We start from the raw sequence: 12,912 nt of genomic DNA on the forward strand, positions 1-12,912 counted from the left end.
CTGAATATTATTATCCTGTAGTTTTCTTTACCAAATTCCAGCTCTGAAGCTAAAGAAACATGAATAACCACTGCCAATTATACCTCAATAAATCTGGTGGGAGGCAGCTTAGGGTATTAGATATCCATGTATACCTAATCTCACCTATTTTTATCCATTGTGTCTTTGACATTTTTAAATATTACAATTATATAAATATGAAGTGAGACTAAATTCAGCTATTTCACACCAGCCTAAGGAAATGGGACAGTTGACAAAAAGTGTTTCAGTACAAAAGTGCCAAGTTCTCTTTCTACATAATATACCATAATCTTTCAACTGTCTATAGGGAGATAATCAGAAATGCAGTTATTGCTGGCTTAATTCTGAACAAAAAGGGAAGTCAGTGGAAAATTTTAGTCTGGAGCTTTATTTGTTTTTAAAAGGGGATGTCAGGAGGAGCAGAGAGATAAGTATCATTCTGGCTGCCGAGAACTGCAGAGGAGGGTAAAATCAGAAGCAGAGAGGCAGGCTACAGTAATCATCCAAGAAAGAGGTAATGTGACTCGGGCCAGGTAGTAATAGTGAAACTGCTAATAAAATTTTGGAGGTTTTACCAACAGATTTATAAACAGAGTACAGGGTACCAGAGAAATAAGAACCAAGGATCATGATGAGGTTTTGACCAGAACAAATGCAAGAATGGAGCTGCCAATAACTTAGATGAAGTGATACAGGTTTTGGGTTGGGGGAACATCAATTCAGTTTTCAACATGTTTGAGATGTCTACTACACACATATTGAAGTAGAGATGTTAAGCAGACATGAGAATATGAGTCTGGAGTTCAAGAAAGATAAATTTGTGAGTTGCTGGTATTTAAAATCAGATGAGCATACCAAGGAAGTGAGTACAGATGAAAAGCAGCAGAAGTAAAGAGAGGCCCAAGGTATTCTCATTTGCAAAGCTCCTAGAAACGAGGGAGGAAATAGTTAAGGAGTCCAGGAATAGGCACAGAAAGGGGAGAATAGAAGAACTAATGTCCCAGAAACCAAGTGAAAGAAGTACAATGTCTGCAAAAATTCATTAGTATCACTGAATGACCAATCTACTATAAGAGGACTCTGAGATAACTTTATGGATAAAAACACTGAGGCCTACAAAATGTGAAAAGTCACAAAATAAAAGAATGACAGAATCTAATCAAGAAATGGGCAGAAAACATGAAAAGACATTTCTCCTAAAAAGACATACAAATGGCCAACAGACAGATGAAAAAACACTCAACATCACTCGGCATCAGGGAAATACAAATCAAAACCACAATGAAATACCACCTCACGCTGACGAGAATGGCTAAAATTAATAAGTAAATAAAAGACAGATGTTGGTGAGGATGTGAAGAAAGGGGAATCTTCTTACACTGTTGGTGGGAATGCAAACTGGTGCAGTCACTCTGGAAAAAAAGTATGGAGGTTCCTCAAAAAATGGAAAATAGAGCTACCCTATGACCAAGCAATTGCACTACTGGATATTTACCAAAAGATACAAATGTAGTGATCTGAAGGGGCACGTGCACATAGCAGCAATTTCCACAACAGCCATCATGTCCATCAACAGATGAGTAGATAAAGAAGATGTGGTATGTGTGTGTGTGTGTGTGTGTATACTACTATTCAGCCATCAATTTAAAAAAATGAAATCTTTCATTTACCATGACACGGATGGAACTGGAGTATATTATGCAAAGCAAAATAAGTCAGAGAAAGACAATTACATGATCTCACTCAGATGTGGAATTCAAGAAACAAAACAGGATCATAGTGGAAGAAAGGAAAAAATAAAAGAAGATGAAATCAGAGAGGGAGACAAATCATAAGAGACTCTCAATCAAAGGAAACAAACTGACAGTCGATGGAGAGGAGGAAGATGGAGGGATGGGGTAACTGGATGATGGACACTAAGGAGGGCATGTGATGTAATGAACATTGGGCATTATATAAGGCTGATGAATCACTGACCTCTATACCTCTGAAACCAGTAATACATTATATGTTAATGAACTGAATTTAAATAAAATTTTAAAAATTATTCAGTATAGCTACTGTACAGATTTTAAAATAAATAAAAGAGTGACAGAATAAAACAAGGTCTATTACACACTATTCAATGTTTAAGGGTATGGACTACAGATCACGAAATCAGACCCCAAGAGATGTTCTGAGGGAGGAGGCTTTACTCAGATGTTCTATTAGAATGGAAAAGCAAAACCATACCAAGAGTTCTTGTCTGTTTATCCAGACTAAATAAACCAAATCACACAAACATTATATGTTATTCCTGTTTCACTCTGTTCAGGTTCCATTCTTTCCCTTTCTTAACAAATCAAACACATAGCTTATTAGTGTTTTTGCCCATTCTGATGTCCTTTTATATACTTCTTGTCTTAGTTTTTTATAGTCATACTGTTAGAATATGCCAGGTTCTACTCTAAGAAAATTACATAAAACAATTCACTTAATCCTTTTAATATCCTATGAAGTAGGTTTTAACCCCATCTTGTGAGATGAGGACACTAAGGCACAAAGTCTAGGTAATTTGCTCAAGACCCCAGCTGAATTAATAGGAGAGTGAGGATTTGAACTTAATGGCTCCAGGGTAGGAACTCCTAAACACTCTGCTACTAACAGCAAATCAGACAAAACATGTTGAAAGCACTATAAAGTGCTATGCAAATAAAGATATCACTTACAAAGATAGGTACTCGTTTCTTTGAATTTGAGAACCTTGACTAAGCTCACTTAACATAACTTTTAACATTTTTGTTGCCTATATTCCATCCAAATCAGAGCTGATTACTTCAATACTTAATTTTTTTAATCTTTCACAAGTATCTTCCAGAGATCGCAAAGAACCAAATTTACCACAATAAATGAAATCAAGACTTTTCAAAATATAAAGCTAGCATCTGACATTACCTAATAAGTCACTATGTAAATCACTGTGATCTCAATTCTAACACACTTCAAAAAAAAAAAGATTATTTATTGAGAGAGATCATGAGTCCAAGTGCGCATGCAGAGGTGATGGCAGGGGTAAAGGAAGAGGTAGAGAGAATCTCAAGCAGACTCTGAGCTTATCTTGGGACTCAAAGTGGGGCTGGGGCTATGACTCTGAGATTGTGACCTGAGTTGAAACCAAGAGTCAGACGCTTAACCAACTGCGGCACCCACACATCCCAACACATTTTTGAATATGCACTTAAGAGATGTCATAAAGTTTTAAAATCACAGCCCAAATAAGAGAAAGTATAATATATGCTTATGTTCTGAGGCAATTACATGTGTAACATTCTAAATATAGCCTTGGAATTGACTGAGAGGAAAGAAGGTGAATTCAAAATCTCTTACCATTGATCTTTCAGGATATCCAAACAAATAGCCCCTGTGACGGAACTAATATTAGGATGCCATATTTTAGTGATAAACCGGACCTAGAATATAAAGCACACTTGAGTTTTTAAGTAACAGAAATAAAACACATATAGTTCAAGTATAACTACAAGAAAATGAAAACTTCAGATTAATATTAGGATGCCATATTTTAGTGATAAACTGGACCTAGAATATAAAACACACTTGAGTTTTTAAGTAACAAAAACACATATAGTTCAAGTATGACTACAAGAAAATGAAAACCTCAGATTAAAAAAAAAATCCATACTTACATTACCATCATTTTGCCTAGCTGAAGGGAGGGACGTGGAAGACAAAGCATTCAGTAAACTGAATGTTGTCAATGACATAAATTCTTTTTAAACCTTTTAATAAATGCTCCACCTCTAAAGAAACCCAACAATTCCAGGTGTTTACAATTTATTTGAAAGGCACTGGCACTGAGGAGAGACTGAGGCTTTGAGTCTAAGAAATTTATCCAAAATCAAATAGCTAGTTAGCAATAGAATAACATGCAAACTTACACAATATCATTTCAGATTCTAAGTCTCTAATCACCTATTTGTCTTAGCATGGATGAATAAGAAGCCAACAAAGTGAAAATGCTAACTCTAACAGATCACCTTGAAATGAAATTGATCGAGTCCATCAGTTCTTACTTATGAGCATTTGAAGGACCAATTACAATTATTATTTTGGGGGGAACCTATTACTATTATTTTTATATCTGACACATATAACAGTCATTTGAGTCAAAACTCCTTTACAATTAATAGATTAATTACTACAAGTCAAGCAATGTCCTTTTTTTTTTTTTTTTTAAAGTAGGCTCCATGCCCAGAGTGAAGCCCAATTAGGGCCTGACCTCACCATACTGAGATTAAGACCCGAAAGGCAGATGCTTAACCAACTAAGCCACCCAGGTGCCTCAAGTCAAGTAAGTACTCTACAAAAATTAACTCGTCAATATGTGCTCCAAATCTAAGACATTTATGGAAAGAAGCTAAGCAGATGGCTTTCACTCCTTGTGACTCGATTTGTCTATACTACTTGTTACTACTTCCCTACCTAATTACTAACTTATATGCTAAAAAAACATTTCAAGTTACCAATTACTTCAAAACACCTAAAATTGATGGAATTTTTTCATTCCTTGATCCTTTTGAATTCTTAGAATAATTTTACTGCTTTCAAAGATATCTACTTCATCCACAGAATCACCAACTCATTAAACAAGACCATAACTGTATACTTGGGTTACTGTACAGTTTACAGACTTTAATACCTTCAGTTCTGCTTCCTTCAATCCATTTTCGATATTGAAACCAAGAGGATACTTTAAAGTATAACTGACTCATTACCCTACTTAAGGCCCCTGAATGACTGCTCATTCCCTTTATGTAAGCCTGCACCCTTAAACTAACCCCTAGCCTATATCTCAAATCATCTTTAAAAAAACTTTTTTTTTGCCTTGGGTCTTTTATATCTGTTTCTTCTCTCAATAACACATCTTGATGCCCTCTTCGAGTTAACTCCTATTTAATCCTTCAATTTTTAGTTTCCATATCACTTCTTCCTATCTGTTCTCATAGCACCCTGCATTTTCCTATGTCATCATATTGGTGACACTTCTATGATCTCTACCTTTTATGTCTGGCCTTCCCTAAAAGGCTGAGTATATATCCTGCTTACTAGATATATAGCATCCCAAGTATCTAAAGTGTCTCACACTCAATGAATATGCTATCAACATTATAACAAACCTATTACACAGCTAACCAGCATGCCTCTCAAATATAGAGCAGATCGAAGAAAGGCGAAAACGGCATATGTACAACAAATATCTCTTCATAACAGATATAACCACAATATCCATATCTTAATTTCTACCATTCACTGAGTTTAAAGCATAAAGATATAAAATAACCATATGCCATAATCTCAAGGACATAATCTCAGTAACTCAAGGACACTACAGCATTTTGTGACTTTAAGATGAAAATCGGGGATGCCTGGGAGGCTCAGTGGTTGAGCATCTGCCTTTGGCTCAGGGCATGATGCCCTTGCAGGGAGCCTGCTTCTCTCTCTGCCTATGTCTCTGCCTCTCTTTTCATGAATAAATAAATAAAATCTTTAAAAAAAAATGAAAATTGGTTTAATCTTTTCAACACTGGAAAAAGAATTTTATTTCATTTTTTGAAAAGTTTAAGTAACTTCTACACTCAACATGGGGTTCAAACTCACAACCCCGAGATAAACAGGCACACGTTACACTGGCTGAGCCAGCTAGGGGCCCCAAGAATTTTAAATTACTACTTAAGTCATTAGAAGGTTTATGGGATATGCAAGTGATCCAAGATGTCTTGATTTCTTTTTTTAGATGTCTTGATTTTTAAAGAAGAGTCTTTAATACATGATCTCTATAGAATCTATATGAAAACAAATATGCACATATGCAGGATCAAGAAAATTTTTAAACTACTTTGTTACTTTGTACTAATCTATAGTTTTAGGAATAGACACCTTTGAACTTGCAAATGATGTAATAAAAAAATTTTCAAGAGGACACTCCATTATCCACTAGTATGGATATAACATAATTATCTTAGTTTTTTCTGTGATCAACCACTCTTCATCTCCCATTCCTCTTTTGTTATTCTGTATCAACTACCTCATTTCTTAGATTTTTCATGTCTTTCTCTTTCTCAAGCCTTAATATCACTAGTGGTATCCACATGTGTCCCAGAATTTTGTCCTATTATTCCAAACCCAATTAATATCTACTGTATTTGTCACTTTCTCTCATAGTGCTAACACCTCTGTTGTATATCAACAAAAATGTAGAATAAAAAAAAACTTGGAAGGGGTGAAACATAAAAGTAAGAATTCAATGACATTTATTATAACCTACTTCATAGTTGACATTGATTAAAAAACAGGTACAGGGATCCCTGGGTGGCGCAGCGGTTTGGCGCCTGCCTTTGGCCCAGGGCGCGATCCTGGAGACCCAGGATCGAATCCCACGTCAGGCTCCCGGTGCATGGAGCCTGCTTCTCCCTCTGCCTGTGTCTCTGCCTCTCTCTCTCTCTCTCTCTCTCTGTGACTATCATAAATAAATTAAAAAAAAAAAAAAAACAGGTACAAAATATAGTATTAAGACGACTTACTAATTATAATTCAAGCTTCCTTATTTTCACAAATGAAACTAATGGCGCCATCTGGGTAACTTCAGAACACCTCATTACTTTTGAGGGGCACTCAAGGAATAGAAATAAATCTTAACGCCATGTACATAGTGTTACCAGACCAAAATGAAGGAAAGAGACTATTATTATCTATACTGGCACACCAATACTGAGGTCATCACTAATCTTCTCTTCTCCTGGAGGACAGTATCCTATTCATTCACTCTTTAGTTCAAACATTTCAGGAACTATTTCACGGTAACGTGAGTTCACACTCCCACATGAATTTCCGGTTTCAACCTTGGAACTCAAGGCTGTTATGATATTAAACCAGCCTTTACTAAACTTATTGTACAAAAAAAACTGCTATTTTAAATATGTGTATATAGATGGGCAGACGCATTAAAAGTTATTAGCAATGGTATTTAGGGATGCCTGGGGTGGCTCAGTGGTTGAGCGGCTGCCTTTGGCTCGGGGCGTGACCCCGGGATCCAGGATCGAGTCCCACACTGGGCTCCCTGGGAGCCCTCTGCCTGTGTTTCTGCTCTACTCTCTCTGTCTCTCATGAATAAATAAAACCTTTTTAAAAAAATCTTTAAAAAATGGTATTTATACTCAATTTCACATATAGGGACGCCTGGGTGGCTCAGTGGTTGAGTCACTGCCTTTGGCCCAGGGCGTGATCCTGAGATCCGGGACTGAGTCAGTCCCACATCAGACTCCCCTCAGGAAGCCTGCTTCTCCCTCTGCCTATGTATCTGTTTCTGTGTCTTTCATAAATAAATAAAATCTTAAAAAAAAAAAATTTGACATATACAACTACGTTTATAATATCAAGAAAAAAAACAGGAAAATTCACAACCTAACCTCTAATACATACTGGACAAATCACAGAGCTACAGTTTTCCTATTTTAATGAGTTTTTCATTAACAGTTTATTATAATTCACCTTAGAAATAAAACTGATTGTATGCATTGATTAAATTCCTTCTACACTATATTCAGCTGACTCAAAAGATATATCTTCTCTGTCTAGAAGCAAACATTCTGCTCTTCAGGTTAATAATATACTACAGAATAATAAACAGGAAATACTCTGTGACCACTGTTATCAATGTAAGTTTCAATCAATCTTGTACAATTTTAGTTGCACAGAAGAGAATATAATCAACTACCTTCAATACTTTTATCTCATGAAGCTTAAAATTAAACCTGAGCCTACATACTAAACATATATGAACACAATGTCTTCACAAGAAATTTACAAATACTCCCCACTTTTTCCATTATATTTACTAATCAGTAAAAATTTGTATCAATGTAATACATATCTAGAATATATTTATATTATGCTCGTTAACATTTACTGCAAGAGCTTAATGCCATAAATGGGATGAATATCATATTTAAAAGAATACTAAATTATAACTAAGGTTAATTAGTTGAAGGCAGAGGGAGACACATTAGAATGATTAAAGGAAGACTTTTCCAAATCTTGAAGCTACCTCAATATGGAATGTCTGGAATTAGGATAGTAGTGGCCTGAAGAGCAACAGTTCTATTTTTATATTACAAGAGATTGAGTCCCACACCAGGCTCCCCGCAGGGAGCCTGCTTCTCACTCGGCCCCCCACCCCCGCAGGGAGCCTGCTTCTCCTCACTCCCGTGCCTCTGCCTCTCATGAATAAATAAATAACACCTTTTAAAAAACAAATGAAAAAAAAAACTGATTTCAATGATTAAATAAAATATCAAGTCTTGAAAAAGAGCCAGGGCTATGTAATCACTTTGGAGCTATATAAGATTACAAAGGGAAATGTTTAAACACTTACACTGAGAGATCATAATTCATCCATTTAAAGTGCACAACTCCATGATGGTTTTCAGTATATTCACAGAGCAAACTGTGTAACCATCAGCAGTAACTCCCCATTCCTTCACAGAGCCCCAGTGTTAAGCAACCACTGACCTAATTTTTGACTCTCTGGATTTGCTTCTTCCAATGTTTCATATAAATGAAATCTTACAATATGTGAAATCTTACAATCTTTGTGTCTGGCTCCTTTCATGTAGCATAATGTTTGCAAAGCTCACCTATCTTATACCACATTATCAGTACTTCATTTGTTTTTATAACCAAATAATATTCCATGGTATATACCTACCACACTTTATCCATTCAGTTGATGGAGATTTATGTCATTTCCACTTTTTGGCCATTATGAATACTGCCGGTATAAACATTTGTGTACCAATTTGTTGTGTGGACATGTTTTCATTTCTACTAGGTAGATAACCGAGAAGTAGAATTGATAGGTCAAAAAGTAACTCTATGTTAGTTGTTGTGTGGACATGTTTTCATTTCTACTAGGTAGATAACCGAGAAGTAGAATTGATAGGTCAAAAAGTAACTCTATGTTGGGGCAGCCTGGGTGGCTCAGTGGTTTAGCGCCGCCTTCAGTCCAGGGCATGATCCTGGAGACCTGGGATCGAGTCCCACGTCGGACTCCCTGCATGGAGCCTGCTTCTCCCTCTGCCTGTGTCTTTCATGAATATATAAAAAAAATCTTAAAAAAAAACAGAAAAACCTCGGGATCCCTGGGTGGCGCAGCGGTTTGGCGCCTGCCTTTGGCCCAGGGCGCGATCCTGGAGACCCGGGATCGAATCCCACGTCGGGCTCCCGGTGCATGGAGCCTGCTTCTCTGCCTGTGTCTCTGCCTCTCTTTCTCTCTCTCTGTGTGTGACTATCATAAATAAAAATTTAAAAACAAACAAACAAAAAAAAACCTCTATGTTTACCATTTTGATCAAACTATGTTCCAAACAGCGCCAACATTTTACATTCTCACCAGCAATGAACGAGAATTTCAATTTATACAGGAAACGTAAGTATCAATGCTGTATTCTCAAATGATGTCACAGAAGGAAGTCAACAGATTACTTTAAGGAAGGACCTTTTAGAGTGGTAGTCACTGGTTAGTGCTAATATTTACATAATGCTTACTCTACGTAGGCAGTTATAAGTATTACTATTTCAGGGACACCTGGGTGGCTCAGTGGTTGAGCGTCTGCCTTGGGTTCAGATCGTGATCCTGGAGTCCCGGGATTAAGTATGGGTCTCCCTGCAGGGAGCCTGCTTCTCCCTCTGCCTATGTCTTTGCCTCTCTCTCTGAGTCTCATGAATAAATAAATAAAATCATTTAAAGAAAAAAAAAGTTTTACTATTTCATTAAATCTCAGATACCATGAATTAATACACCATTACTTTATGTACCCTAAGAAAAAAACCTGCAAATTAAATTATGACACGTCATCACCGAAAGGTATATCTTGATTTTGGAAATATTAAATATGTGAAATAAAGTTTCATAGAATTATTGTAATAATTTGTACATGGATTAATTCCTTTAATCTTTATAATCCTAAATGAGGATTTTATAGATAGGGCAACTAGGGCACACAGCAGTGATACAGCTTGCCTAAAATTATAAAGCCAGGGTGTTGGCTGGCTCAGTTGGAGCATGCAGCTCTTGATCCTGGGATACAAAGTTTGAGTTCTACATTGGGTATAGAGATCACTAAAAAATATATATATATAAAGCAAGTTAAATGACTGAAGTAGATTTGAACTTTGGTGGACTGCTCTTGTTCTTAGTGGAGTCATATGCACTGTTTTAGAGATTTTGCCCTCACTCCTTCCTTATTAGGATCAAAAAAGTAGTGCACACTGGGTCCCATCATTTAAAATTTTCCTTTGTTAAATTTATGGTATTCAAACAATTAAACTATCCTCAAGTGAGTATTCATTCCAATGATAACACTGAAACCTAGACTGAATCCAGTGGAGGGAAACCAAGATGAGGATAAAAATTAAGTCACAGATACAAGGTAACAGATCAATAGTGGTCATCTCTAAATGTCATGTTGAAAAATGTTCTCTTTTTTTTTTTTTTATAACTCACTACGTAACTCAAATTTCTATCAAAGCACAAACTATCTTTTCCCTCAAATGTATATTTATTTATTTTAGAAAGAGAAGAGAGGAACAGAGGGAGAGAATCTTTTTTTTTTTCCACCTTTGCACAAGTAATTTTATTATCTCCTGTGGGGAGGGAGAGAATCTTAAGCAGGCTCCATGCCCAGCATGGAGGAGCCCAACATGGAGACTTGATCCCCACGACCCTGAGATCATGACATGAGCCAAAATCAATAGTCGGATGCTTAACTGACTGAGCCACCCATGCGCCCCCAAACTACTTTTATAATAGGAAAAAAAGAATCAACCAGCTAAAAAGGTAAACAACCAAAATGTCCCCTTGATGGTTGGATGGATAACATGGCATATATGAACACTGACTACAATTTGACCTTAAAAAAGAATGAAATTCAGATATATGCTGTAATATGGATAAACTAAATACAAAAGGACAAATATTGTGTGATTCCACTTAATTGAGGTATGTAATCAAATTCATACAGAAAAAGAACAATGGTTACAGAGCTGGGGCATGGAGTAGGGGAAGTTACTGTTTAATTAGGTAAAATGAAAAAGTTCTGGAGATGGATAGTGCTGATGATTGTATATGACTGTATTCAATACCACTGAATGACACACTTAGAAATGGTTAAAATGGTAAATTTTATGTGTATTTTACAACAATTTAAAAAAATCAAATGGGTACTATGAGAAAATAGATGTACATAAGATACAGAATAAGAGACACTCCACCCAACAGATGATCCCAATGCACCCTGGAACTTCCATTACTATGCCTATTCTTAAATGGGAAAAAAACCAATAGACTGAATGAATTCCAGAACATTTTCTGAGTCACTGCTATCAGATGCTCAAGGACACTCAAGGAGCCACAGAAAATGCAAAGGCGTATAATACATGATCCTTCACCTCATTAATTGGTATTGTACTTGAGTTGGTACCATAGTTGACCCTCAAACGGTATGGGTTTGAACTGCATTGGTCAACTTATATATGGATTTTTTTTGATACAGTATAGTACTATAAATGGATTTCCTCTTTATGATTTTAGTATTTTTCTCTAGCTTTTATTATAAAAATAAAGTATACAATATATATACAAAATATATGTTAAATGACTTTGTTATTGGTAAGGTTTCTGGATGACAATAGGCTACTAGTAGTTAAGATTTTGGGGAGTCAAAAGTTATATGTGGATTTCTAAGGCACAGGGAAGTCAGTGCACCTAACCTCTGCATTGTTCACAAAGGCAATTGTATATAAATTATATAAAATGTTAGTGAAGGAGTAGAGGAACAATTTAATGGATACAGCTTAACATGAAAGGTGATACTTTACCTAGAACTCAAAAAGAATCTAGAATTTTAAGTGATACAGATAATGACTCCAGTGAAAATGAGAGAAAAGTATGAAATAATAAGCAACATCTACAAACAGCAAATAGTCTAGATTGGAAAATGAGATCTATGTTTCGGGTAGAGGTGGTAAAAAATTAGGATCGAAAAGACAACTTGGGTCAGGCTGTAGGAGGTTTTAAATGCCCAGTTAAGGAGTTTAGACTTATAAACAAAGAAAGAAAAACAAAACTGCACCTTAGGAAGATTTACAAAACAGCACTGCAAGGAATGAATAGGAATGGCAAAGATGGATTAAATTAATAGGCAAAACAGGAACATAATAAAGCTGAATTAGCCTAAAGTGATAATAGCAAAATTAAAGACATAAAGGAACTATTCAGTGAGAAAGTTTAGGTTAGGTCGTCTTGTTATACATGATCTAGGGCATTCCATTTCCTCTTTTAATATTTCTCTGTTGCGCTTATTTGTTCATGATTTTTTTCCTGCTAGAATGTGAGCTCCATGAAAGCAAGGACAGTATAAGTCTTATTTATCGCTACATTGGCACACAGTACTCAAATAACTATTGAATGAATTCAGAATACACTCTTCCCTAAAAAAACAAAACAAACCATCAAAAAAAACAAAAAACAAAAAACAAAAAACAAAACAAAACAAAAAACAACAAAACTTTTTCGAGGCAAGTAAGAATTTGTATAAGGATTCTCTAAATTTGGGAACATTGCAAATTTTTCCAGACCTAGAATTTAAGCCATTGTCAGATGAAAATCCTATTCCTGTCTATAGCCATTACTAGATGCTTCTGAGTAAGCTTGCTTTTCATTCTAATTCCAGAAGCAAACCATCTGCCATTTCCTGAAATCTTGTCCATACTAAATTCATAAGACAATTCAAAAAGCTGTAATCTTAATAATAATAAGCACTAAAATATAAATCAAAT

The 12,912-nt window shown here is 35.8% G+C and overlaps 1 protein-coding gene across 5 annotated transcripts in view; it reads right to left on the reverse strand.

The window, feature by feature from the left end:
- UBE2K (ubiquitin conjugating enzyme E2 K) overlaps nucleotides 1-12,912 on the reverse strand; it is a 126,179-nt gene that overhangs the window by 15,507 nt on the left and 97,760 nt on the right. For all 5 annotated transcript variants that reach the window (XM_025997843.2, XM_072737859.1, XM_072737858.1 and 2 more), the window contains one exon: nucleotides 3,388-3,470. In XM_025997843.2, coding sequence (XP_025853628.1) covers nucleotides 3,388-3,470 — 83 coding nt within the window. The remainder of the gene's footprint in view (nucleotides 1-3,387; nucleotides 3,471-12,912) is intronic.

Source organism: Vulpes vulpes, chromosome 14, assembly GCF_048418805.1.
Source record: "Vulpes vulpes isolate BD-2025 chromosome 14, VulVul3, whole genome shotgun sequence".
Lineage (NCBI taxonomy): Eukaryota > Metazoa > Chordata > Mammalia > Carnivora > Canidae > Vulpes > Vulpes vulpes.